This window comes from Castor canadensis, chromosome 2, assembly GCF_047511655.1.
Source record: "Castor canadensis chromosome 2, mCasCan1.hap1v2, whole genome shotgun sequence".
Taxonomy (NCBI): Eukaryota; Metazoa; Chordata; class Mammalia; order Rodentia; family Castoridae; genus Castor; species Castor canadensis.
Window position 1 is genome coordinate 132,594,420 of NC_133387.1, and position 23,435 is coordinate 132,617,854.

At 37.8% G+C, this 23,435-nt stretch overlaps 1 protein-coding gene across 14 annotated transcripts in view; it reads left to right on the forward strand.

The window, feature by feature from the left end:
* The window catches only part of Mga (MAX dimerization protein MGA), a 109,036-nt gene that overhangs the window by 50,905 nt on the left and 34,696 nt on the right, over nucleotides 1–23,435 (forward strand). For all 14 annotated transcript variants that reach the window (XM_074065717.1, XM_074065718.1, XM_074065715.1 and 11 more), the window contains 7 exons: nucleotides 4,955–5,900; nucleotides 6,854–6,932; nucleotides 7,054–7,149; nucleotides 15,357–15,488; nucleotides 15,709–15,813; nucleotides 18,727–19,394; nucleotides 20,744–21,086. In XM_074065717.1, the coding sequence (XP_073921818.1) occupies nucleotides 4,955–5,900; nucleotides 6,854–6,932; nucleotides 7,054–7,149; nucleotides 15,357–15,488; nucleotides 15,709–15,813; nucleotides 18,727–19,394; nucleotides 20,744–21,086 (2,369 nt within the window). The remainder of the gene's footprint in view (nucleotides 1–4,954; nucleotides 5,901–6,853; nucleotides 6,933–7,053; nucleotides 7,150–15,356; nucleotides 15,489–15,708; nucleotides 15,814–18,726; nucleotides 19,395–20,743; nucleotides 21,087–23,435) is intronic.

The following is a 23,435-nucleotide window of genomic DNA, read 5'->3' on the forward strand; positions in this document are numbered from 1 at the left end:
CTAGTTCTTTAGACCACAACCAAGCTGTCACCTTGGGATTTTCCCTTGTTTTCATCCTTTACACTTGACACTTACATTCTCATGCAGGTATTCTTTTTCCTGCATCTGAAACTTGACTTTTGCATGAGGTTCACCTTTCACTTATTTCCTCAAAAGGCTGTATGGAGCATAGAATTTACAAATGCTTCAGTAGGGGCTAGAATGTAGCTCATGGTAGTGCTTCTCTAGCATACAGGAGTCCCTGGGTTCAGTTCCCAGGACAACAAAGAAGAAAAAGTTTAGATAGAACTGGATATGATTAAATGCAGTAGTTCTCTGCTTTACCTCCACTACTCCTAATCATCTTTTTGCATGCTGGCAAGTATCCTTCATTTTGCTCTTATTCTTCAAATTGTTTTGATGTAGAATTCTATGCTGAAAATGTGGTGCTACTGGACACTGTCAGTGTCCTGTTGAGAAGTTTGATGTCATTTTTTTTCCTAGTTATTTGAATCTGACCTTTCTATCTTTTTAAGGCTATTAAGGACTATTTTAACTTAAAAATTTTTTTTGATGGTATTGGGGTTTGAACTCAGGGCCTCACACTTACTAGGCAGGTGCTCTATCACTTGAGCCGCTCCACCAGCCCAGGACTAAATGTTTGATTTTTAACTAAAACTATTTTGACTTTGATATATTAGTACATGTTATATATAGAAATGCAATAGTTTTTTGGTATCGGCTTTGTACTTGGTGATCTTGTTGAATTCACTTATTTGGGTAGATGGTAGATTCTTTTGGGTTTTCTACATACACAGTTATATTAGCTGAGCAAAGTTTTACTTCTTCCTTTACAGTCTTTTTCTAACCCCTCCCCACCATTAATCAGTGTTTCTCATTGTATATTATGGTAGTGGGTATAGTTTTGTTTTTCATAGAACCCTTTATGACATTGAGAAATTTTTCTTCTGTTTCTCAATTTCTTAGTTGAGAATGACTGTTGAACTTTATCAAATTATTTTCTTTGCCTTAAACCTACTATGTAGCCTAGGCAGGCTTTGAATTTAATCTTCCTTCCTTAACCTCCCAAGTAGCTGGAATTACAGGTATGTACCACTATACCCAGCCAAATGATTTATATCCACTGAGATGTCATGTGTTTACTCCTGTTTTGTTTTTGGTGGTACTGGGGTTTAAACTCAGGGCCTCATGCTTCCTAAGCAGGCACTCTTAATGTTTGAGCGACTCCATCAGCCCTGTTTTTTGCGATGGGTGTTTTTTCAAGATAGGTTCTCCCAGACTATTTGCCCGGGACTGTCTTCAAACTGTGATCCTCCTGATCTCTGCCTCCTGAGTAGCTAGATTATAGGTGTGGGCCACCGGCACTCAGCCTCCTATTTTGTTAATGTGGTGAATTACATTGATTTTGGGGGCAGAGAATGCAATGAAGTCTTGACCCTGCCACCTTTGCCTCTTGAGTGCTGGGAATATAGGCATGTGCCCCACTGGTAACGATAAACTTTTGCTTTAAGTATAACGCCCTTGTTTATCTCTAATAGTACTCCTTTTTAAATTTTTTGAACATTTTTATTAGCACATAAGTTGCACGGGGTGTTTCATTATGATTTTAATACTCCTTATTTTGAAATCTGCTTTCTCTGTTACTGCTGAGCCATACTGGCTTTCTTCTGATTAATGGTTGCATGGTATATCTTTTCCCTACTTTTTGTTTTGAACCGTCCTTGAATTTAAATAACTCTTTTAGATGGCATATGTTAGGACTTTGGCTTTCTTTTATTTCTTTTTTTGGTAGTACTCATATTTGAACTCAAGATTTCATGCTTGCAAAGCAGGTGCTCTACTGCTTGAGCCACACTGGTTATTTTAGAGATGGGGGTCTCAGGAACTATTTTTCTGGACTGACCGGGAACCTAGATCCTCCAGATCTTAGCCTCCCAATTAGCTGGATTATAGTGTGAGACAATGATGACTAGCTTGCTCTGGTTATTTTTGAGATAGGGTTTCGCTTTTTGCCCAGGCCAGCCTGAAACATGATCCTCCTGTTTTACTCTTTCCACCGTTGCTGGGATGAAAGATGTATGACACTATGCCTAGCTTTTCCTTGAGATGGGGTCTTGCAAACTTCCTTTCCTTTTTTTGGGCCTGGGCTGGCCTTAAACCCTGATGCTCCTGATCTCAACCTCCCAAGTAGCTAGGATTACAGGTCTGAGACACTGACACCTCGAAATACTTTTAATTAGACTGCTTTTATTTGTATTTAATGTTGTTACTGATGTGGCTAGATTTTAATCATGTTACTGTGCTATTTTCTGTTTCTTTCATCTATTCTTTGTCTTCCTTGTTTTCATATAGATTTTCAGATATTCCATTTATATTGCCCATTGTCTTTTTAGCTATGCTTTTTTGTATTTTTTGTTTGTTTTAGTCAATTCATGATGGTTTAACAAAATACCATAGCTTGGTTGGTTTAAGTAAGAGAAAATTTCTCAAAATTCTGGAGGCTAGAAAATCCAAGATCAAGGTTCTGGCAAGTCTAGTTTCTGGTGTCTCTTCTTGGCTTGCAAACATCATTTCACTGTGTCCTCACATAATGGGGACTGGGTGGTGGTGGAAAAAGGACAGAGAACTTCAAGGCAATAGCCTGTATTGGGACCCCACGCTTATGACTTCATTTAACTTTAGTTACCCCCTAAAGACCCTATCTCTACATTAGGGGTTATAATTTCAACCTGTGGATTTTGGAGGAGATACAGTACAGTCCATAGCAGTGAAATAGCTAATGTCCTTACACTTTTTTAAAATGTTATTTATTTATTATATTATTTATTTATTTTTGCCGTACTAGGGTTATAGCTTGTTCTTACATAAGAACAATGTTTGCAAACATTGTGGGTTGGTTTATTTTTGAGATGGTCTTCCTGTGTAGTCCAGGCTGGTCTCAAACTTACAATCTTCTTGCCTTAGTATCCCAAGAACTGAGATAACAGGCATAGACCACCATACTTGGCCACACTTTTTTAAAATATTTTTTTGGGTAATTTTTTAGTCCTTGCTGGCCAAACATTGTTACTTTAATTGCTTTAAATAGTCAGTAGTCCTGTAAGAAATACAAGGAAAAGCCTTTTAATTTACTCAGGGGTTTTTTTTTTTTTTTTTGGTAGTACTAAGGGTTGAACTCAGGTCCTCCTGTTTGCTAGGCAGGCACTCTACCATTTGAGCCATTCTGCCAGCCCCGAAACTTTTTTAACTAAAAAAAAAAAAAAAATTGAGATATTGACATATCATAAAACCACTCATTTAATGTGTGTTGTAGTTCAGAGATTTTGAATGCACACACAGACTTCGTTCAGTTGTTACCACACTTGTAGAACATTTTTATCAACTCCAGAAAAAAACTCCTTGCCATCAACTAGTCAGTCTTCATTTTCCTTCAGCCACTCCCCACCCAATACTATGCAGCCACCCTTCTCCTTTCTGTCTCTATACATTTGTCTGTTCTGGACATTTCTTAGTGCAGTCATATAATAGATGTTACTCTGTGCCTAGCTTTTTTACTTAGTATTGTGCTTTCAAGATTCATCCATGTTGTATCATGTGTCTGTACTTTATTCTTTTTGCTGTCAGATCTGTTGTATAGATCTTGGCATACTTATTCATTCATGAGTTAATGGACAAAAAAATTGTTTCTACCTTTAAAAAAAAATTTTTTTTTTTTGGTGGTATGGAGTTTGAACTCAGGGCTTTGTGCTTGCAAAGCAGGCACTCCACCACTTGAACTGTACCTTCAGCCTCATCTTTTTATTACTGTAAATTAATTGTATAAAGGAATTTCATTGTGATATTTCCATACATAGTTCTGCCATGTCCTCAAGGTACATTGGTACAGTTTTTGTCATTTCAATGGCTAATTGTTATGAAAAGGAAATTAGATGCTTTTAAAAATGAGTTTGTAGGGCTGGTGGAGAGGTTCAGACGGTAAGAGCGCCTGCCTAGCAGGCGAGCGTGAGATCCTGAGTTCAAACCCAGGTACCTCTCCCCCCTTCCAAAAATGAATTTTACAAAATCTATCTGGGTTATATGTACTTGACTTCAACTACCCTAACTCCTTTTATTTTGGAAGATTATTGACTTGCTGGCTCACACCTGTTAATCCTAGCTACTTGGGAGGCTGAGGTTAGAAGGATCCAAAAAACATGTGTGTGGGGGGGGGTGCGTGCGTGCGTGCGTGCATGCCTGCTTTGCAAGGCCCTCTTGAGTTCAAACCCCAGTCCCATCAAAAAAACCAATGAATGAGTGGCTACATTTTTTACACTGAAATTGAGTTTTTTTTTCCTCCCTTGGGGGTCAAACTCAGGGCCTTACACATCCCTGGTAAACATTTTCTACCACCGGAGACATACCTCCAGTCCGTCAAAGTGAGTGTTTTAATTTAATTTTAATTTAATCAGCTGGTAGTAGCATTGCTTGATACGGTTAAGATGGTAAGTTTTATGTTACGTGAATGTGACCTCTTAATAGATAAATGGGCTGTCAGTTGACAAGTGTTTTCTTCTAGTGTGTTGCAATACTGCAATTCCTGGTTGCATTGGACATGTTTTTGCCTTATTGGCAGTTAATAGCTTGTGTATTTTTAAGCTTGATTTTGGGTCTGTGCCAGCTGACTTTCAAAATTGAATTCATTTGGAAAATACCTGAAGGTAAATAAATGTTATGATATGTCCTACATTGTGATTTAATAAGGGAATTTTATTCTGTACATATTTTTAAAGAAATATTGTTAAAAATGTAAAAGTATGATGTTGATAAATTGCTTTTGAGAACCTTGTTATATAGTGTTTTTGAAGAATAGCTTATGAAATTTGACATGTTCCTTAGTTTTAAGAACTTTTTTTCCTCTTTGAGTCTCATTTATGGATAATTCCATACTTTTTATCCCTCCCTCCTGTCTCTCTAGTCTTCTTGCCAACAATTTTGAAGATGGCTCCCATGTAGACTCACCAGTAGACCCAAGTGGAAACTTCAATGTTGTCATTAAAGAGGAACCTCTAGATGATTATGATTACGAACTTGGGGAGTGTCCAGAAGGGGTCACTGTGAAACAAGAAGAGACAGATGAAGAAACAGATGTGTACTCAAACAGTGATGATGATCCTATATTAGAAAAACAACTAAAGAGACACAATAAAGTTGATAACCCAGACGCTGACCATTCATCTTCTAAATGGCTACCAAGCAGCCCATCAGGGGTTGCTAAAGCTAAAATGTTCAAATTAGACACTGGAAAAATGCCAGTAGTCTATCTGGAGCCCTGTGCTGTCACCAAAAGCACAGTGAAGATTTCTGAACTACCTGATAACATGTTTTCCACATCTCGGAAGGATAAATCTATGTTGGCAGAATTAGAATATTTGCCTACATACATTGAAAATTCCAGTGGGACTGGCTTCTGCTTAGGCAAGGAATCAGAAAATGGTCTTAGAAGACATTCACCAGATCTTAGAGTGGCACAAAAATATCCTTTACTTAAAGAGCCTGAGTGGAAATATCCTGATCTATTTGATAGCATTAGCTCAGAGAGAACACATGATAGTTCAAATGGTTCACCTGGGGACTCGTTTGTAGGAAAAGAAGACTTGGGCAAAAAGCGAACAGCTGTACTTAAGATCTCGACAGCCCCAAAGGCTGTGAATGCTAATCAGAATGCCTCTCCAAATGCCTCTGGAAAAAGAGGAAGACCTCGAAAATTGAAACTCTCTAAGGCAGGGCGACCACCTAAAAACACGGTGAAGTCTTTAACGTCTTCAAAGAATACCCCTGTAGGCCCTGGGAATCCCTTTCCTGATGTGAAGCCTGATCTGGAAGATGTGGATGGTGTTCTCTTTGTTTCCTTTGAATCAAAGGTAAGGTGGTAATTTTCAGTATTCTTTCTAAGATCAGTTAGTCAGTCTTGAATTGTATATTGACTGAAAACTAACTTGGGATCTAGTTTTGTGAATGTATTCAATTGTGAGGGTATGTGGAGAAAGGGGGAAGTTCTCCATAATGTTTGGCTTAGTTAACAGGCATCACTTAAGATATTTTGTTTGAAAAAGACTTACTAAAAATAATGTCTGCTTAGTTCTTGGGCCATGATTTTTGCTGATTTAACTCAGTTCTTTGGGAATTTTCATCATTAAGGCTTTAATTAATTAATTAATTTGAAGTATTTGGACTTGGTAGGCAAGGCTCTACCACAGGATCCATGCCTCCAGCCCTTTTTGCTTTTGCCTGTCATCCAGCTACAGTGGGAAGTTTAATATAGGAGTATCTTCAGCTTGGGCAAAAAGCGAAACCCTGTCTCCAGAATGACCAGAGGCGTGGCTCAACCAGAGTAGCAAGCGTAAAGTACTGAGTTTAAACCCTAGTACTGCAAATCAATCAGTCAGTCAATGCAAAAGTAATGTTAATGCTGAAGTAGAAAATATATATGTATATATAAAAACCCTGTTCCTGTTCTGTAGATTTGGAGTCATCACTGTAAGCATGATGATATTTTCTTCTTGGTCTTTTTTGTTTTATTTTGTGGTACTGGGGTTTGAACTCAGGGCTTTGTGATTATAAAGCAATCACTCTACTGCTTGAGCCACACCTCCAGTCCATTTTGTTTTAGTTATTTTGGAGATGAGGGTTTCACAGACTATTTGCTTGGGCTAGCCTTGAACTGCAATCCTCCTGAACTCAGCCTCCCAAGTAGCTAGGATTATAGACTTTTGCGACTGACACCCAGCTCTTTTTTTGTTTTCATTTTTAAATCCTGATTTTATATTATTAGAATTGACAAGAACTACATTTTATTTTTGTTTTTAATAAATAGGAAGCTCTAGATGTTCATGCAGTTGATGGGACAACAGAAGAACCCTCAAATCTTCAGGCACCAACCACAAATGATTCAGGTATTATATAATCGTAGAAAACTGGGATGTATTTGTGGTTGGGCTCTAGTAGTGAAATGTGCCACACTGACTCTTCTGTGGTATACATATTTTATTTTATCATTGCTTATTTTGTGAGTAGGCTGCAGAGCAAGAATTTCCCAATTGGAGAAGGAGTTGATAGAAGATTTGAAGTCTTTACGGCACAAGCAGGTGATACATCCTGGCCTTCAAGAAGGTAATATTCTCTAAAACATATGCAGGTTAAGTTTTTCTTTTATTCTCTCTTCTTCTCTTTCGTTTCTTTTTCTCTTCTACCCTACTTCTCTGCTCCTTTCCCCTTTTCTGTCTTTCCTTCCATCCTTGATTTCATTTCTTTTTGCACCTCCAACTCCAACTTGAATATTCCTTTTTCTCTGCTTCTACAGATCTTTCTTTTAACTTAAAAATATGTCTAGGTCTATTTTATGCTAATAACCTATATATAGAAAAAAATAGTAGTGTTTTCTCTCTTCATTCTTGTAAACCAGGTGTCATCGTGTCTACTACCCCCCCATCCCCCAATTTCTTTCTTTTTTTTTTTTATTGTTTTATTATTCATATGTGTATACAATGCTTGGGTCATTTCTCCCCCCTGCCCCCACCCCCTCCCTTACCACCCAATTTCTTATTTTTTTAGCTTGTTGCTTTTGTTTAACTTGTTGCTGTTTTGGAGGGGAGGGTCCTACTTTTCCTTATATCTTTAGTACTATATTCAAGTGTGACTACAAATACGTAATTTATATATTTGATACACTGCTAGGAAATTAGATCAAAATTTTAATTATCTGTATTTTATTGTGGCAGATTATCTTATCCTTGATTATGTTGCTTAATTCTGTTCCTTGTAATAATGAAATTTATATTAGTTATTATCATCATGGAAATAATTACTAATTTTCCTATTTGCATGCAATGAAGGATTGTAAGCTGTGCCTCAGTTTTTTGGTTTCTTAAATCTTTGTTGGTAGTACTGGAATTTGAACTCGGAGCTAGGCAGTTGCTTTCCCCACCTTCTTTTGCTTTTTAAGTTATTTTTGGAATAGAGTCTCACATTTTTGCCTGGTTTGGCCTGGACTACAATCCTCTTACTTATGCCTCTTGTGTAGCTGGGATGACAGGTATGCTCCACCATAGGTTATTGATTGAGATGGGGTCTTTGCCAACTTTTTGCTTCGGCTGACCTTTAACTGGTATCCTGAGTAACTGGGATTAAAGACATGAGCCACCATGCCCAGCCAGGGTTGTGTTCTTTTAATTTAATCCCCACATTTGTATTTAGTGTTGGTTCCAGAAGTAAATAAGTTCAGTGCTCATAGCCAGTCTTTTTTTGGTCTAATTTATTTGTCTATTGTTTCCCGATTGGCTACAGTTTGACTCGATTGGCTACAGTTTGACTTTTTCCTCTTATTGTAGATATTTTAGTCAAATCTGTATAATCTTTTTCTTTGTGGAATGGGGAGTTCAAAGTGAAATACTTACCGAAACGAAGTGGGCATCAAAGTAAATTAGCTTGAATTTTGTGGGGGGGCTTGGGGGCTGGAGTGTAGTGATATCTTCCATATCATGGATTATTGTCATACGGGAATGTAGGCCCAATATTTCTAGGTCTTCCATTTTTTTCATTTGAAGCTGGAATCTTAACGTGATGTCACTCAGAGTTTACATGATGGCATTTAAAATTAGTAGTTTGAGATCTAACTCAAACCTTTACAAACAAAGCCAGAGGTGTTTTTTTGAGATAGGGTCTCACTATGTAGTCTGTGTTGGTCCTGAAATTCCTACAAACCTCAGGCTGTTCTTGCTTTTCCATTCTTCTTCCTTAGCTTCCCAAGTGCTATGGTTGTAGGCCTGTGCCGCCACACCTGCCAAATAAAACCCAAAACCATTTCTATGAGCCATTACTTTCATTTCCCCCCAGTGCTGGGGGTTTGAACTGAGGACCTTGCACTTTGCCACTGTACTACATTCCTCTCATGAGCCAATACTTTTCACCTGCTCTACAGATTCTGCATTTGGTGTAAGTTGGTATCTTATCCTAAAGTTGGTAAAATGTATTCAATTGCAAGCAGGGCATGGTGTTATGTATCTGAAGCCCCCAGCTACTTGCGAGACTGAGACAGAGGTGATCAAGACCAGCTTGGGCAACGACGCAGACCCCATTTCAAAAAAAGTAAAATTTGGCTGCATTCTTGCAATTTTTTTTTTAAGCTAGTAGTCCACATAGAACTTAACTTTTCAAGATGTGAGATAAAGTTCTGGTTTGGATTTTCCTCTCTGTTTTATTTTGATAGTATTGTATATCTATCTCTGAAAAGTAATGTGTTAAATTTGAACTCAGTATTTTTCTTTCCCTATTAATTTCAGAGTTTCATTATTTTTTAGAAAATAATCCTTTATGATACTTTAAGTTGAATAAACCTTGAAATAAGCTTTTTGAGCTTGTTTTGAACTTGTGGAAGAAATGTTGATTAAGCTTGGGAAAATGTGTTTATCATTGTTAGTAACTTTGTTGGTAAAATAAAGTAAGGTCTTTAGTTTTGCGTTCCACAATTCTGTTTTTGTTTCCTGTACTTCTCTTACTATATCTGTATAGGTCTGTTTTCTTATACCAGTCTACTTACCTAAAATTAGTCATGTTTTTTAACTTTAAAGGTTTGTTTAAAGCATTTCTGCTTCATTGCTTACCAAGTCAGTTTGTTCTCGATTTTTAAAAATAAACTTTTATTTTAGAACAGGTTTAGATTTACAGAACATTGGGGAATATGGTACAGAGAATTCTTATACATTCTATGTCCAATTTCTCCTTATTAACACTTAGCATTATTGTGGTGTATTTGTTATAATTAATGCATCAAAAATTGTTGATAAATTATTACTTATAAAAACCCATGCTTTTTTATCTTTCATGGTACTGGGGATTGAACCCAGTGCTGTGCGCATGCTAGGCAAGCATTCTACCACCTGAGCTATGCTCCCCGCTATAGCTCATACTTTACTCAGATTTCCTGAGTTTTTACTTACTGTCTTTTTTTCCCATAGCAGTTACATATCTTTGGGATCCTCCTGGCTGTGACTTTGTTTTTAATGATCTTGACAGTTTTGAAGAGTATTACTGAGTTATTTTTGTAGAATATCCCTAAATTGTGATTTGCCTGATGTTCAGACTCTTTTTAGGAGGAGGACCCCAGAGGTGATGCACCATTCTCATCTCATCATATTTAGGGTGTATACACTCAACGTGGTTTATCACTGTTGACCTTGATCTATAGATTGAGGTGGTATTTGTCAGTTTTTTTCATTGTAAAGTTAGTTACTCTTTTTTTCTCCTTTATTTCCAAACTGTACTCTTTGGAGGGAAGCCATTATGTATATTCCACACTTTAGTTTACTGTTAATTTCTTTTATGAGTAATGCTAGTCTTTATTTTTTTTTTTTGAGACAGAGGTTCTCTGTAGCCCAGGCTGGCCTCATACTTTCAATCCTCTCACTTTTGCCTTCTGAGTACTGAGATTATTGGCATGTACCATGATGCCCAGCCCACAACAGTCTTTCAAGAGCTCGATTTCTTTTTAGTTATTTAAAAATGCATACTGAATGTAGTGTTAAATTGTTGGTTAGCTGGAACTTTCTTATATATGCTTTTCTGTCCTGTGTTTTATCAGTTATTAGGTGCTTATATAACTAAACACCTTGATTGTATTTTTGTGGATACTTTGTATTTCAGTGTGTTTAGCTAGAATCAGACTTTTTTTTTTTTTTACCATATATAGTATTTTAGGTAAATCCACCTTTGTTTGAACCAAGAGATTATACTCTTTTCAGTTATGAGGGTTTTTTTTGTAATGGTGTAATATTTCCCTATTACATTTGTATGTATGCATTGTGTCCCTGGAAAAACAATCCAAGAATTTTCTGCCATGCTTTACCATATTAGTAGCTACTAATATTGCTGCTTTTTATGGTCCACATTGTCACTTGAGGTTGTCAGTACTGTGAAACCAAATTAAGTCTGGCTGATAGCACACTTAATTTTGTGCTTATAATCCCAGCTACTTGGGAGGATTGCGAATATGAGGCCAGCCTGGGCAATTTAGCATGGCTTTGTCCCCCAAAAAAAATCAAACCAAAGAAACCCCCCCCCCAAAAAAAAATCAAACTGATAGAATGGGAACAGATTACTTTGTCATTTTCCTAGATCTTTGAGTTACACAACAAATCTGGGGCTCATTGCTTCAAATGTGTCTAACCTGCTTGTGAGGTCCACAGCTCTATAATTAACAACAGTGTAATCATACATAATTAGAAACTGGATGTTTACTTTGGATCATGGTCTAATAAGAACTTAGGGTTTGCTTCTCTTTTTGGCATTGTTGAGAATATCAGCCAGAAGTTCATGGTTAACCATTATGGTGGTACAGAAAGACAGTGGAAAGAGGACTAGAGGGGTAGGCTCATAGAGTTATGGGTATAATGTGTCTTTAAGAAGTAGTGGCTGTGCTCATACCTGTAACCCCAGCTACTTGGGAGGCTGAGAATGGAAGGATTGCAGTTTCAAGCCAGCCCAGGCAAATGAGTTTAGAAGACCCCATCTCCAAAATAACCAGATCAAATGGACTGGTGGTGTATCTCAAGCACCTATTTTGCAAGTGTGATGCCCTGAGTTCAGAGGAAAAAAAGTAGCTACTAATATGGTAAAGCATGGCAGAAACATTTAGGAGTGAAATTTAGTTTGGGTTGTCATATTTTGAAAAGATTTTAGACTCTGTATAATATGTTTTCTGTGAATTGTTTATCTTATTTCTGCAAGCCAAAGTCATTTATCCTTATTCAAATGAAATCAGCTAAGTATAGATTGCACATATCTGTTACCTGGGGCAGAATTTTCTTACAGGGCAAACATTTCTTTGAGAGCAGATATTTGTGGCTGACCTATATTGGGTTGACTTTAAACAAGGTCATTCTCCTTTTAGGGAATCTTATTATTATTACTATTATTTTTTGATTCTGGGGATATAACTCAGGACCTTTTGCTTGCTAGATAGGTGCTCCATCACTTAAGCCATGCCCCAGCCCTTTTTTGTTTTTTGTCTTTTTTGCCTTTTTGTTGTTATTTTCCTAATAGAAACTCACATTCTTGCCTAGGCTGTCCTCAAACCACAATCCTCCTAAGCTCTGCTTCCCAAATAGCTTGAGATTACAAGCATGTACCACCATACCTGACCTATGACTTTAAAGAATATGCATATTTAAAATAAATTTTGGTTTTGAACTGAGTTCAAACCCCACTACCATGTCACTCCCTCATTTTTTTTAGGTGATTTTTTTTGTTATTTGTTCTTAGGACTTGTTTTCCCTAAGATTTGGGTGCACAGGTCACAGTAAATGCAGATGAGAAAATAAGTAGGAGACAGTCTCTAAATTTGATTTTTTATATATATATATATATATATATATATATACACACACACACATGTACTTTTATATATTTTTTTTCTTTCTCTCTCTCTATATATACATATATATACACCTACTTGCCAGTATGTGTACATTTTTAACAGCTTTGTTGTTTTTGTTTTCTCTCTAGGCAGCTGCTGTTGTTAATGAAAAATATTTTCTTAGAGCCCTATAGTATCTCCTTAAATCTTTTGGTTAGGATTAATTTCTCACTTGAATTTCTAAAGTAGTTTTTTGTTTTTCTTTTTCCCCTTTGTAGTGCTGGGGATCAAACCCAGGGCCTTGAGCATGCTAGGCAAGCCCTTAGCCAGTGAGCTGTGTCTTCCCCTCTTTATTTTTATTAACCAATCTTGGTATGTAGCTCTGCAGGCTGCATGTGACTTGCCATGTAATCTATGCGGGCCTTGAACTCAAGATCTTCTTGCCTCCACATTCTAAATGATGTCATTAGAGGCTCGAGTCACCAACCCCAGCTACAATAACTTCTATCACTTTTTTGTAGTATGGTAGATTGAACTCAGGTCGTCCTGAGTGTTAGGCAGGCCCTATACCACCTGAGCCATGTTCCCAGCCCTTTTTTGCTTTCTCAGTGTTTTTCAGGTAGGGTCTTAAGTTTCTGCCTGGGGTGGGCCTCACACAGTGCTCATCCTACCTATGGCCTCCCATGTAGCTGGGATTGCAGACATGTGCCACAGTGTCCAGCTCCCTGGCTACAGCAGTTTGTTTCCTTGGTTCTACTCTTTTCTCCTCCTGTTCTCCACCCTTCCTTGTTAATTTCTACTAATTTATTTTTCCCATTTTATCAGTGCTGAGGGTTGAACTTGCTTTGACCCTTGCACTTGCTAGGTAGTTTCTGGTTTTTAATTTTAATTTAAAAACAGTGTTTGGGATCCAGTTCGGGACCTCAGGTATGCTGGGTACACGATGGACCACTGAGCTTCAGCCAGCCAAACTTCTGCTTGTTCTCAACTTAACTTACGCTTTTGGTAGCTTTACCAGGCTCCCTTGGGCTTTGTGGTGTTTCTTTTGGTTTATCTCTCACAGGACTTCGTTGCCCTATTGTAACTACTGATGAGTCACTTGGGAAAACATAACATTAAAGTTCCTTGAGATCTGGGAAATGCCTTTTATCAAATAGCATCTGTGTTACAGAGAAGGTAGAGTAACTTCTCAAAGCATGCAGCCCAGTGTGGTGGCTTGGTGTTCATGTTACTGTTAAGGAAACCAAAAACTAAGACTTGTTTTGCCCAAGTAGTTAAGAAATAGTAAAGACAAGATTAAAAACCAGGTTTTTGTTTTGGTTTTTTTGGTGGGAATGGGGTTGAACTAGTGGCTTTGCACTTACAAAGCAGGTGCTCTACCTCCCACTTGAGCCACACCTCCAGTCCATTTTGCTCTGGTTATTTGGAGATATTTTTCTGTGTTAGCTTCAAACTGAACCTCAAGTCTTCCTATCTCATTCTCCCAAGTAGCTAGGATTACAGATGTGAGCCACTGGCACCTAGTTGAAACCAGTTGTTTTAACTTGTAATTTTTGACTCTTACTTTCAAACCCCAAGTTGATTTAGAATCTGAGGAAAGAACATTTTATTGATGTTAGTTTTAATCACTTATTAAGTAAAATAAACATAAATTAAAATGTTTATTTTAAAGATTGCAAACTAAAACAGAATAGCCTCCTTTTGTTCAGGTAAGATCTATGTGGAGGATACACAGGTTAGCCAGATGAATTTGTTGCTTACAGCCTCCCTAATATCATCTTCACCTTATAGGAAACCAGGTTTATGTGAGCTTTCTATTGAAACCTGTGCCTACATCTTTTGCTTCTGTTTTTAGGGTAGGGTTTCGCTGTGTAGTCCCTGCTGACCTCTTAACTCAATAATCCCGCATCAGCCTCCAAAGTGCTGAGATTACAGATGTGTGCCACCATGTTCTGTTTACCTAAAACTTTCTTTTTTTTTTTTAAAATCTATGAATTTTGGCTGGGTGCCAGTGGCTCACGTGTAATTCTAGCTAGTAGGGAGGCAGAGATCAGGAGTTTCTAGGTTCAAGGCCAGTCTGGGCAAATAGTTCATGAGACCTTATGTCAAATACCCAACACAAAAAAGGTGTTGTGGCTCAAGCGGTAGAGTGCCTTCCTAGCAAGCGCAAAGCCCTGAGTTCAAACCCCAGTATCGCCACAAACAAACACACCTCTGACTTTTAATGCTTTCAGTATTATTAATACTTTGAACTCCCTTTGTCTTCAGTTTCCTTATGATTTAAATTAAATACTTTCCCAAAGATTGCCTCTTTACCTACAAATAAAGAAGTCTTTATAACTAGAGAATCATAACCATAATCAAGCCAAAAATACTGTCCTACTGCAGGTTTGTATTAGAAACCCTAGAAAGTCTATGAATCACAAGGTCTTAAAGCAGAAAAGACCATAATTTTGTCATATATATTTGTTACCTTAGCAACAAACTTAGCAACATAACACAGCATATTTACTGTTTCACATTTTCTGTGTATGACTTACCTATGCTTAGGATCTCATAATGCTGCCATCAAGATATTGGTGAGGATTGCTTTATCATCAGAGACTTGGATGATGGGGGGAGGGGAATCTGTTTCCCCTGCCTCAGTTTTTTGGCAAGATTTGTTTCCTTGCGGCTCTAGCAAGATGGTGCTATGTGCTTATACTATCACATACATGTAATCACATATGCACCATCCCCTTTGTCACATTCCATTGGTTAGAAACAAACTGCAGGGGAATGATTACACAAATAGTAATACCAGAAAGTGCAGATTGTAAATCTGTCGCTGTTTCTTTATATTTCATCATTTTTGATTTTCACTCTTGGTCAGCTTCTTCCTCCTAGCCAAAGGGTTTTTTTTTTTTTTTTTTTTTTTTTTAAAAAGAAAAGGGTAATATTACGATTTGTGGTCCTTTTTTTTATCTAGTGGGATTAAAATTGAATTCAGTGGATCCAACAGTGAGCATTGATCTTAAATACTTGGGAGTACAACTGCCTTTGGCTCCAGCCACTAGCTTTCCTTTTTGGAACCTTACAGGAACCAACCCTGCTTCTCCTGGTGAGTGTGTAGCATTTTTAAAGTCAAGTACTATTTTTCTTAGTATTAACACTTTAGGTTATTTGTGATTTAGATTTTTAAAAAAGCTATCTTTAGAGCTGTATTTTAGAGCATATCTTGTGTCTTATTGTAAATAAATGATGTATATATACAAAAAGTCTTAGTAATTAGACATGATATTGTCTTGATCGTATTTTAGTCATCTGTTTTTCTTTTATAGATGCTGGATTTCCCTTTGTTTCTAGGACAGGGAAGACCAATGACTTTACCAAGATCAAGGGATGGAGGGGAAAATTTCATAGTGCTTCTGCATGTAGGAATGAAGGTAATTAGGTTTTTTAATTGTTTGACTTTTTTAAGACAAGGTCTCATTTATGTATTGCAGGTTGGCCTTGAACTCTCAATCCACCTGCCTTAGTTTCTGAAGTGTCAGGATTATAGGGGTGTACCACCATACCTGGATGGTGATTGGGGGTTTGTTTGTTTGGCAATATGGAGATTTGAATTCAAGGTCTCATACTTAATGAACAGACACTCTGCCACTTGAGCCACTTTGTCAGCTCTTTATGTTGGTTATTTTTGAGATAGGGTGTTGCTTTATACCCACAGTGGGCTGGATGAGACCACCATCTTCCTATTTGTGCTTCCCCATCTAGCTGGGCTGAGAGGTGTGAGTCACCACTCCAGCCATTGGTTTCGATGAACTTGTGAACTTTTTGCTTGGGCTGGCTTTAAACTGCAATCCTCCTGATCTCAGCCTCTCAAGTAGTTAGGATTACTCTTTCTTTTTTTTTTTTTTTTTTTAATTGTACTTGGGGTACATTGATTTTGACATTTACAAAAATTCTTAAAATAAATCATAGTTTAATTCATCCCCTCCATTGTTTTCCTTTATCTCCCCTTCCCCCATTCCTGGAATAGTGTCAGTAGCTGTAATTTTTCCATTTACATACATGAGTACATAATATTTACACCATATTCACCCTCCTACACCCTTTCCTTATATCCTTCCCTCCTCTCACACTGGTACCAATCCCCCAGACAGGACCTGGGTTTTTTTTTTTTTAATTTTTTAAAATTTTTTTGGTGGGACTGGGGTTTGAACTCGGGGCTTTGTGCTTGCAAAGCAGACTCTCTATCACTTGATCACACCTCCAGTCCATTTTACACTGGTTATTTTGGAGATGGGGGGGGGGTCTCTCAAACTGTTTCCCTGGGCTGACCACCAATCTTGAGTCTCTCAATCTCAGCTTCCTAAGTAGCTGGGAATACAGGTGTGAGCTACTGGTGTTTAGCTTGTAAAGACCCCCATCTCAACAAATAAGCCAGGTTTGGTGGCATGCTATTATGGTCCCAACTGTGTGAGAGACCGTAGCTAGGAGGGTGTCTGTACAGGCTGACCCCAGGCAAAAGCAGAGTATACCACCCCCCACCCTCATAAAAAAGAAAAGACAAAGAAAAAGAGCCCCTATCTAAAAAGGAACTTTAAACAGAAATGGTTAGGGGGTGACTCAAGTGGCATGGCAAGCACAAGATGCTGAGGTCAAACCTAGTAACTACTCCCCCCCCCCAAAAAAAAAAAAGTAATTGTTGGTTAACCATTCCTCTTCATTCTTTCTCTCCATGCTTTAAACTGAACTGACAATAATTGTCTTGCTGATATTTTGTAGCCACATCCTAGGGTTTAGTTCCTTACCAAGTCAAGCTTATTAATCCCTTTTTTTTTTTTTGGTGACACTGAGGTTTGAACTCAGGGCCTTAAGCTTTCTAGGCAGGTGCTCTATAGCTTGAGCCACTCCACTAACGCTTTTTTGTGTTGAGTACTTTTGAGATAGGGTCTCAAGAACTATTTTCCTGGGCTTGCTTCGAACTGTGATCCTCCTCATCTCTGCCTCTCAAGTAACTAGAACTACAGGCCTGAGCCATGGACGCCTGGCCAATCCTTACATGTTTTAAACTGCATTTTCTTTTGTTTTTCCTACACTTAAAACAATCATCATTCTCAAGCATTGTTTCAAACTTTATACTTCAGAGCTATGTAGTAGTTCATATCAGTTTCATTTTGTTTTTGGCAGTACTGGGGTTTGAACTCCGGGGTTTGTGCTTACTAGGCAGGCGTTCTACCTCTTAAGCCACATATCCAGTCTTATACTTCAAAGTAAATTTATAATCTAAGTGTTTTAATTAGGCACTGTGTGCCTATTTGCCTAATGCTTTTCCTTTTTCATCACGTTTCTTTGCTGTTTACACACTAACCAAATTACCATTTGTTTAAAAACGTCATATCTTTGAATCTTTGTATAGTGTTGTAACAATGTAATGCTTTGACTCTATTAAATTTATGTTTTCTTTTAAAAAACTAAATGTTATGATCTTCTATTTGTTGTTTCCCTCTTTTATAATATTTTTGGTTTTAAATTACACTCCAGGGACTCCAGCTTCTTAAATAATCTTTTGGCGTTCTGTTGAAATCTGCTTTGATTTAATTATAATTTTTGCCGTTTTGTTTTACTTACCTGTGATTTCTATAGTTAGGTCAAAAGTTGCCAAAGGTTGGTGACGTATGTTAATTGTTGTTAAGATGTATTAAGTAAATTAATTTAAAATGAGACATAATTTTAGAGAATGTGTTTTAATGTAATTATTGTTTGGATTAAAGAATGGTTTTTTATGTAATTAGCATCTCTTCTTTTGATGGTACTGGGGTTTGAATTCAGGACCTCAGACTTGTAGGAGTCATTCTACCACTGAGCCACTCTGTCTTTTTTTTTTTTTTTTGTGGCACTGGGGTTTGAACTCAGGGCCTCACACTTGCTAGGTAAGTGATCTACCACTTGAGCCACTCCACCAGTCCTTTTTTTTTGTAATGATAGTTATTTTTGAGATTGGGTCTCATGAACTATTTTCCTGGGGCTGACTTTGAACTTTGATCCTCCTGAGTAGGTAGGAGTAGGCATGAACCACTGGCACCTGGCTCGGTCTCTTTTATTGATTTAATATTTTCTTTCTGAGGAGGGATAGTTTAGAAGTTTCAGTGTCTTATAGCTCAGTGTCCTGGCCTTTTAGAATGACTATTTTAGAGTTCTAAAGTTCTGTCTTAGGCTTCTTTTAAGTTGTTTTTTCCCTCCCCAGGGCTGGGGTTTGAATTGTGGGCCTTGTGCATGCTAGGCAGTTGCTGCTACCACTGTGCTACATCCCCAGCCCTAGATTTAAGTTTCTTGTATCTTCTTATTTCTAGGTGCAAATTCAGAAGGTTCACTGAAAAACCGCTCTGCTTTCTGCAGTGATAAGTTAGATGAATACTTGGAAAATGAAGGCAAGCTGATGGAAACAAGCATGGGTTTCTCTTCCAATGCTCCCACATCTCCTGTGGTGTACCAGCTTCCCACCAAGAGTACCAGCTATGTACGAACACTTGATAGTGTACTAAAGAAGCAATCTACCATTTCCCCTTCTACCTCTTACTCTTTGAAGCCTCATTCTGTATCCACTGCCTCTCGAAAGGCAAAGTCTCTAAACAAACAGACAGCACTCAGTGGCCGAAGTAAGTCATCTTATAAATCCATTTTACCATACCCTGTTTCACCAAAGCAGAAACACACTCATGTGATACCAGGAGATAAGAGTACCAAGAATTCTTCAAGCACCAACTCAGATAATCAGGTGAACAACTTTGTTGTGTCAACTTTAGATGAAGGTACATTTCCAAAGCAGATTAGTTTGCGGCAGGCACAGCAACATCATCATCAACAACAGCAGCAACAGGGAACTCGCCCTCCAGGCTTGTCCAAATCTCAGGTTAAGCTAATGGACCTGGAAGACTGTGCACTTTGGGAAGGAAAACCACGGACTTACATCACTGAAGAGCGAGCAGATGTTTCCTTGACAACTCTGCTTACAGCTCAAGTAAGTGTTTGCTGTTTTCTGGAAGCACTTTGGTGCTTGGCTAGAAATGGGACCAGGGCTTTTTGGCAGGAGGATCAGGTAGTTTGGGGCATTTAATTAACTATGTGACACTAAGGAAATGTCTTCCCCATTTGTTTTTTACCAGCTTCTCACTCAAACCCCTGCCAGTAGAGGCAGACATTACAATTGGGTTTTTGAATTTGGATACTCTGCTGTATAAAGACAATTAATTGGTCACTCTAAAAATCTCTTGATTTCATTTTCTATCATGTGGATGAGTATATTTGTTGATCTTGTTAATAAACTGAAAAATTTTCTTACAATGTGCTAAATCCTAGAAAGCCTAGGAACTAATAAACCTATTCAGAGGAAAAAAAGAAAACAAAAAAGCTTCTGTCTTTTATGAAATGTTGTATTAAGACTTTTTTTTTGCAGTACTGGCATTTGAACTAGAAGCCTTGTGCTTGCTAGGCAGGCACTTTCTCACTTGAACTATACCCCCAGCATTTTTATTTTTTTAACCTATGCTGGTCTCAGACTGTGATCCAATGCCTCCTGTGTAGCTGGGATCAGGCATGTGCCACCATTCTTGGCTTTTTGGTTGAGACTGGTGGGCGGGGGATCTTACTAATTTTTTATCCAGACTGACCTTGAGCTGTGATCCACTTCCTGAGTAGCTGGGATTACAGGTGTGAACTACATGCACCCAGGTGTATTAAGAATTTTTAATATATTAGCAGCACACCTGTACATGTAAAATGGCAGCAGCATGGTGATAATTTTCAGTTGTGAATTTTTTTTTACCTTACCTTCTATTTTAAAATTCTGTACTGAATTCTAGAGCTGAAGAGCATTAGGTGTTGGGACTAAATGTGGACTGAGTTCTTTATTATTACTGATTTCATAAAGACGCATGCATATTTAGTTCTCGTGTTACTACTCTAGCATAGAGGCCAGCAGACTTTTTCTGTGAACATTTTTTATTTTGCAAACCATATACTCTGTTGCTGTTATTCCGCTGCTGTTGTACCACAGGCCATATGTAATGAATGAGCCTGGCTGTGTTCCTGTGAAACTTTATGAAACATTCTGGCTTGGCTCATGGGCCTTAGGTTTTTCAACCTCTGCTGAAGTACATTACTTTGTTACTTACAATTAGAATATTTATTCTCTTGCTTATCTGTTCTGAGCATTAGAATGGGAGATTGCTTAGAGTCCTAGTTGTATTCATGTTCTGTCCTTTGAGTCTGTTAGTACTTACAGAGAAGAAGGCAGAGCAGTATATGACTATAAGTCTTTGATGTTGGAGGATGATTTAGTAGGATCACACCTTTCTGCTTTAACTTTAGGCATCTCTCAAAACTAAACCCATCCATACAATCATAAGGAAACGAGCTCCTCCATGCAACAACGATTTCTGTCGTCTGGGTTGTGTGTGTTCCAGTCTAGCTTTGGAGAAGCGCCAACCTGCCCACTGCCGTAGACCAGATTGTATGTTTGGTTGCACTTGTTTGAAAAGAAAAGTCGTACTTGTTAAAGGGGGAGCCAAAACTAAGCATTTCCAGAGGAAGGCTGCTCATCGAGATCCAGTATTTTATGACGCTTTGGGAGAAGAAGCAAGGGAAGAAGAAGGAGTCAGGGAGGAAGAAGAACAATTGAAAGAAAAAAAGAAGAGAAGGAAGCTAGAATACAGTGAGTATTGACTGAGAGTTAAAACAGTGGGATGACATTTTTTGTAAAATTTATGGCTGTTTTAAGACAGTATTGCCTATTTTTGCAGGTATTGAGAATTATCCTTACATATTCTGTCTAGATGGCAGTAATATTCTGTCTAGATGGTATAATACATGCACACAGTTTTTTAAATTGAATTTTTCTCTGAGAATGGCTGTTTTTTGTGCTAATTTTAATTTTTCTTTTTTTTTTTGGTACTGGGTTTTGAACTCGGGTCTTTGCACTTGCTAAGCAAGTGCTCTACCACTTGAGCCAGCCATGCCTCCAGCCCTATTCCTCCTCCACAGATGTCTGGTTCAGATTTTTCTTGGGAAAAAAATACAGGCAATCACCATAATCCATAATCTGACCCAAAGGGAATTTGCTGTGAAGACCGTCTATTGGTCAAGTGCCTGAAGATTTGAGGACAAAATAGAGTCAAAACTATGTGCTCTTTTCTTTTGTGGGGGAGCGGTGGAGGTGGTACTGGGGTTTTAACTCAGGACCTCATACTTGCAAGGCTGACTTTTTGCCACTTGAGCCATGTCCCTTTTTGCTTTAGTTATTTTTCAGGTAGGGTCTCATATTTTTGCCTGGGGTTGGCCTCATACCGCAATCCCCCTACTTAGAGCCTCCCCTGTAGCTGGGACCACAGGTGGGTGCCACCAGGACCAGCTTTTTTGTTGAAATTGGATCTCACTAACTTCTTGCCTGGGCTGGCATTGAACTGGGATCCTTACCATCCCCACCTCTTAAGTAGCTGTGATTATAGGTGTGAGCTATGGCACCTGGCTTAATGTACTTTTCTGAAAAGCTTATTATTTATTTATTTATTTTTGGGTAAAATATAATGTAAATTTAGGACTGGCAGTGTGGGTCAAGTAGTAGAGTGCGTGTCTAGGAAATGCAAGGCCCTGAGTTCAAACTGCAGTACTGCCAAATAAGTAAATTTAGAGCCTGTTACCTCCTTACTTCATTCTCAGTTTTTTCCATTCTATTTTGTGCTTGTATTTTGTTCAAATATATTGAATATGATTTTGCTGTATGAAAGGTTTCTTGGTTCCTTGGTTATCAGGGAATTTCTTGGCAGTTTTTGATAGTTTCTGTTGTTCATTATATGCTGCTCATTTCAATCAGCTGATTAATATTTCAGTGTATATTCTTGCAGGAGTTTTTGGCTCCATATGTATGCATATATAGGTATTTATAGAAGTGGGCTATTACACAGTATAATGTGACATTATAATCTGTAAATATTTAAAATATTAAGATCACATTCTTCTTCCCTTATTAGTGATTATAGATCTATATTATAATTCAGTTTTTAAATTTGTTTTTCAAACAGCATCTTGCTATGTAGTCCAGGCTGGCCTTGGATCTCTCAAGATCCTACCCTGCTTCCTCTACTGATGCTGGGATTGCAGGCATGTGCACCATGCCCAATTTATAATTTAGTTTTAATGGCTTTATATTATTATAGTCCTTTTAGTTAAGAACACTTAGCTTTTGGAGGTGTTTTTTATTTTTTAACTTTTTTATTGTGCTGGGTTGGAGGTTTTTTTTAAATTATAAATAATATAGTGAATATCTATGTTTAGGATAACCTTTATATTAAAAGTGAGATTTCTATGCTGGGGATGTAGCTCAGTTGTAGAGTACTTGCCTAGCATGCCCAAGACCCTGGGGTTGATCCGCAGCACTGTGGGGTGGGAGAGAGTGACGTTTCTATGATGAGTGGTCTTTAAACTTTTATAGATGTTGCTGGTGTTGTACCACTTAACACACATAGCAGGAGCTACGTAGTGCATGTTTTTCTAAACTCTTAATGCTGGGTATGTTTTTAATCTTAGAAAAAACTATATTAAACTGATAGGCAGAAATTAGTATCTTATTTTAAATTTGTGTTTCTTCAGTGATAGGTTCATTAACCATTTCTCCTGAACTTTCTTCTGTAAAGTGCCCTTTTTTTTTTTTTTTTTTTAGCTTGTTTGAGTGGTTGTAATTTTTTCCCTATAATTTGCAGGAGCTTATTCCCAGGGCACAATTTTATGATACATGTTTTAATTTTGTTCAAGCCTCACCTCCAAAAAGAGCAAAATTAGAAATGGTTAAAGTTGGCAGCCTTTGGCATCTTGTCAGAATGTTTTTCCTCACCCTTAATAATTATAAAAATACTTAATTAGATTTCTTTTTTCATACTTTTTTTTTTTTTTCGTTATTTGAGACAAGGTCTCACTATGTAGCCCAGGCTGGCCTGGAACTCAATGTAGTTTAGGCTGGCCTCAAACTTGCGATCCTCCTGCCTCAAAAAAAAAGTGTTTTAAGTGC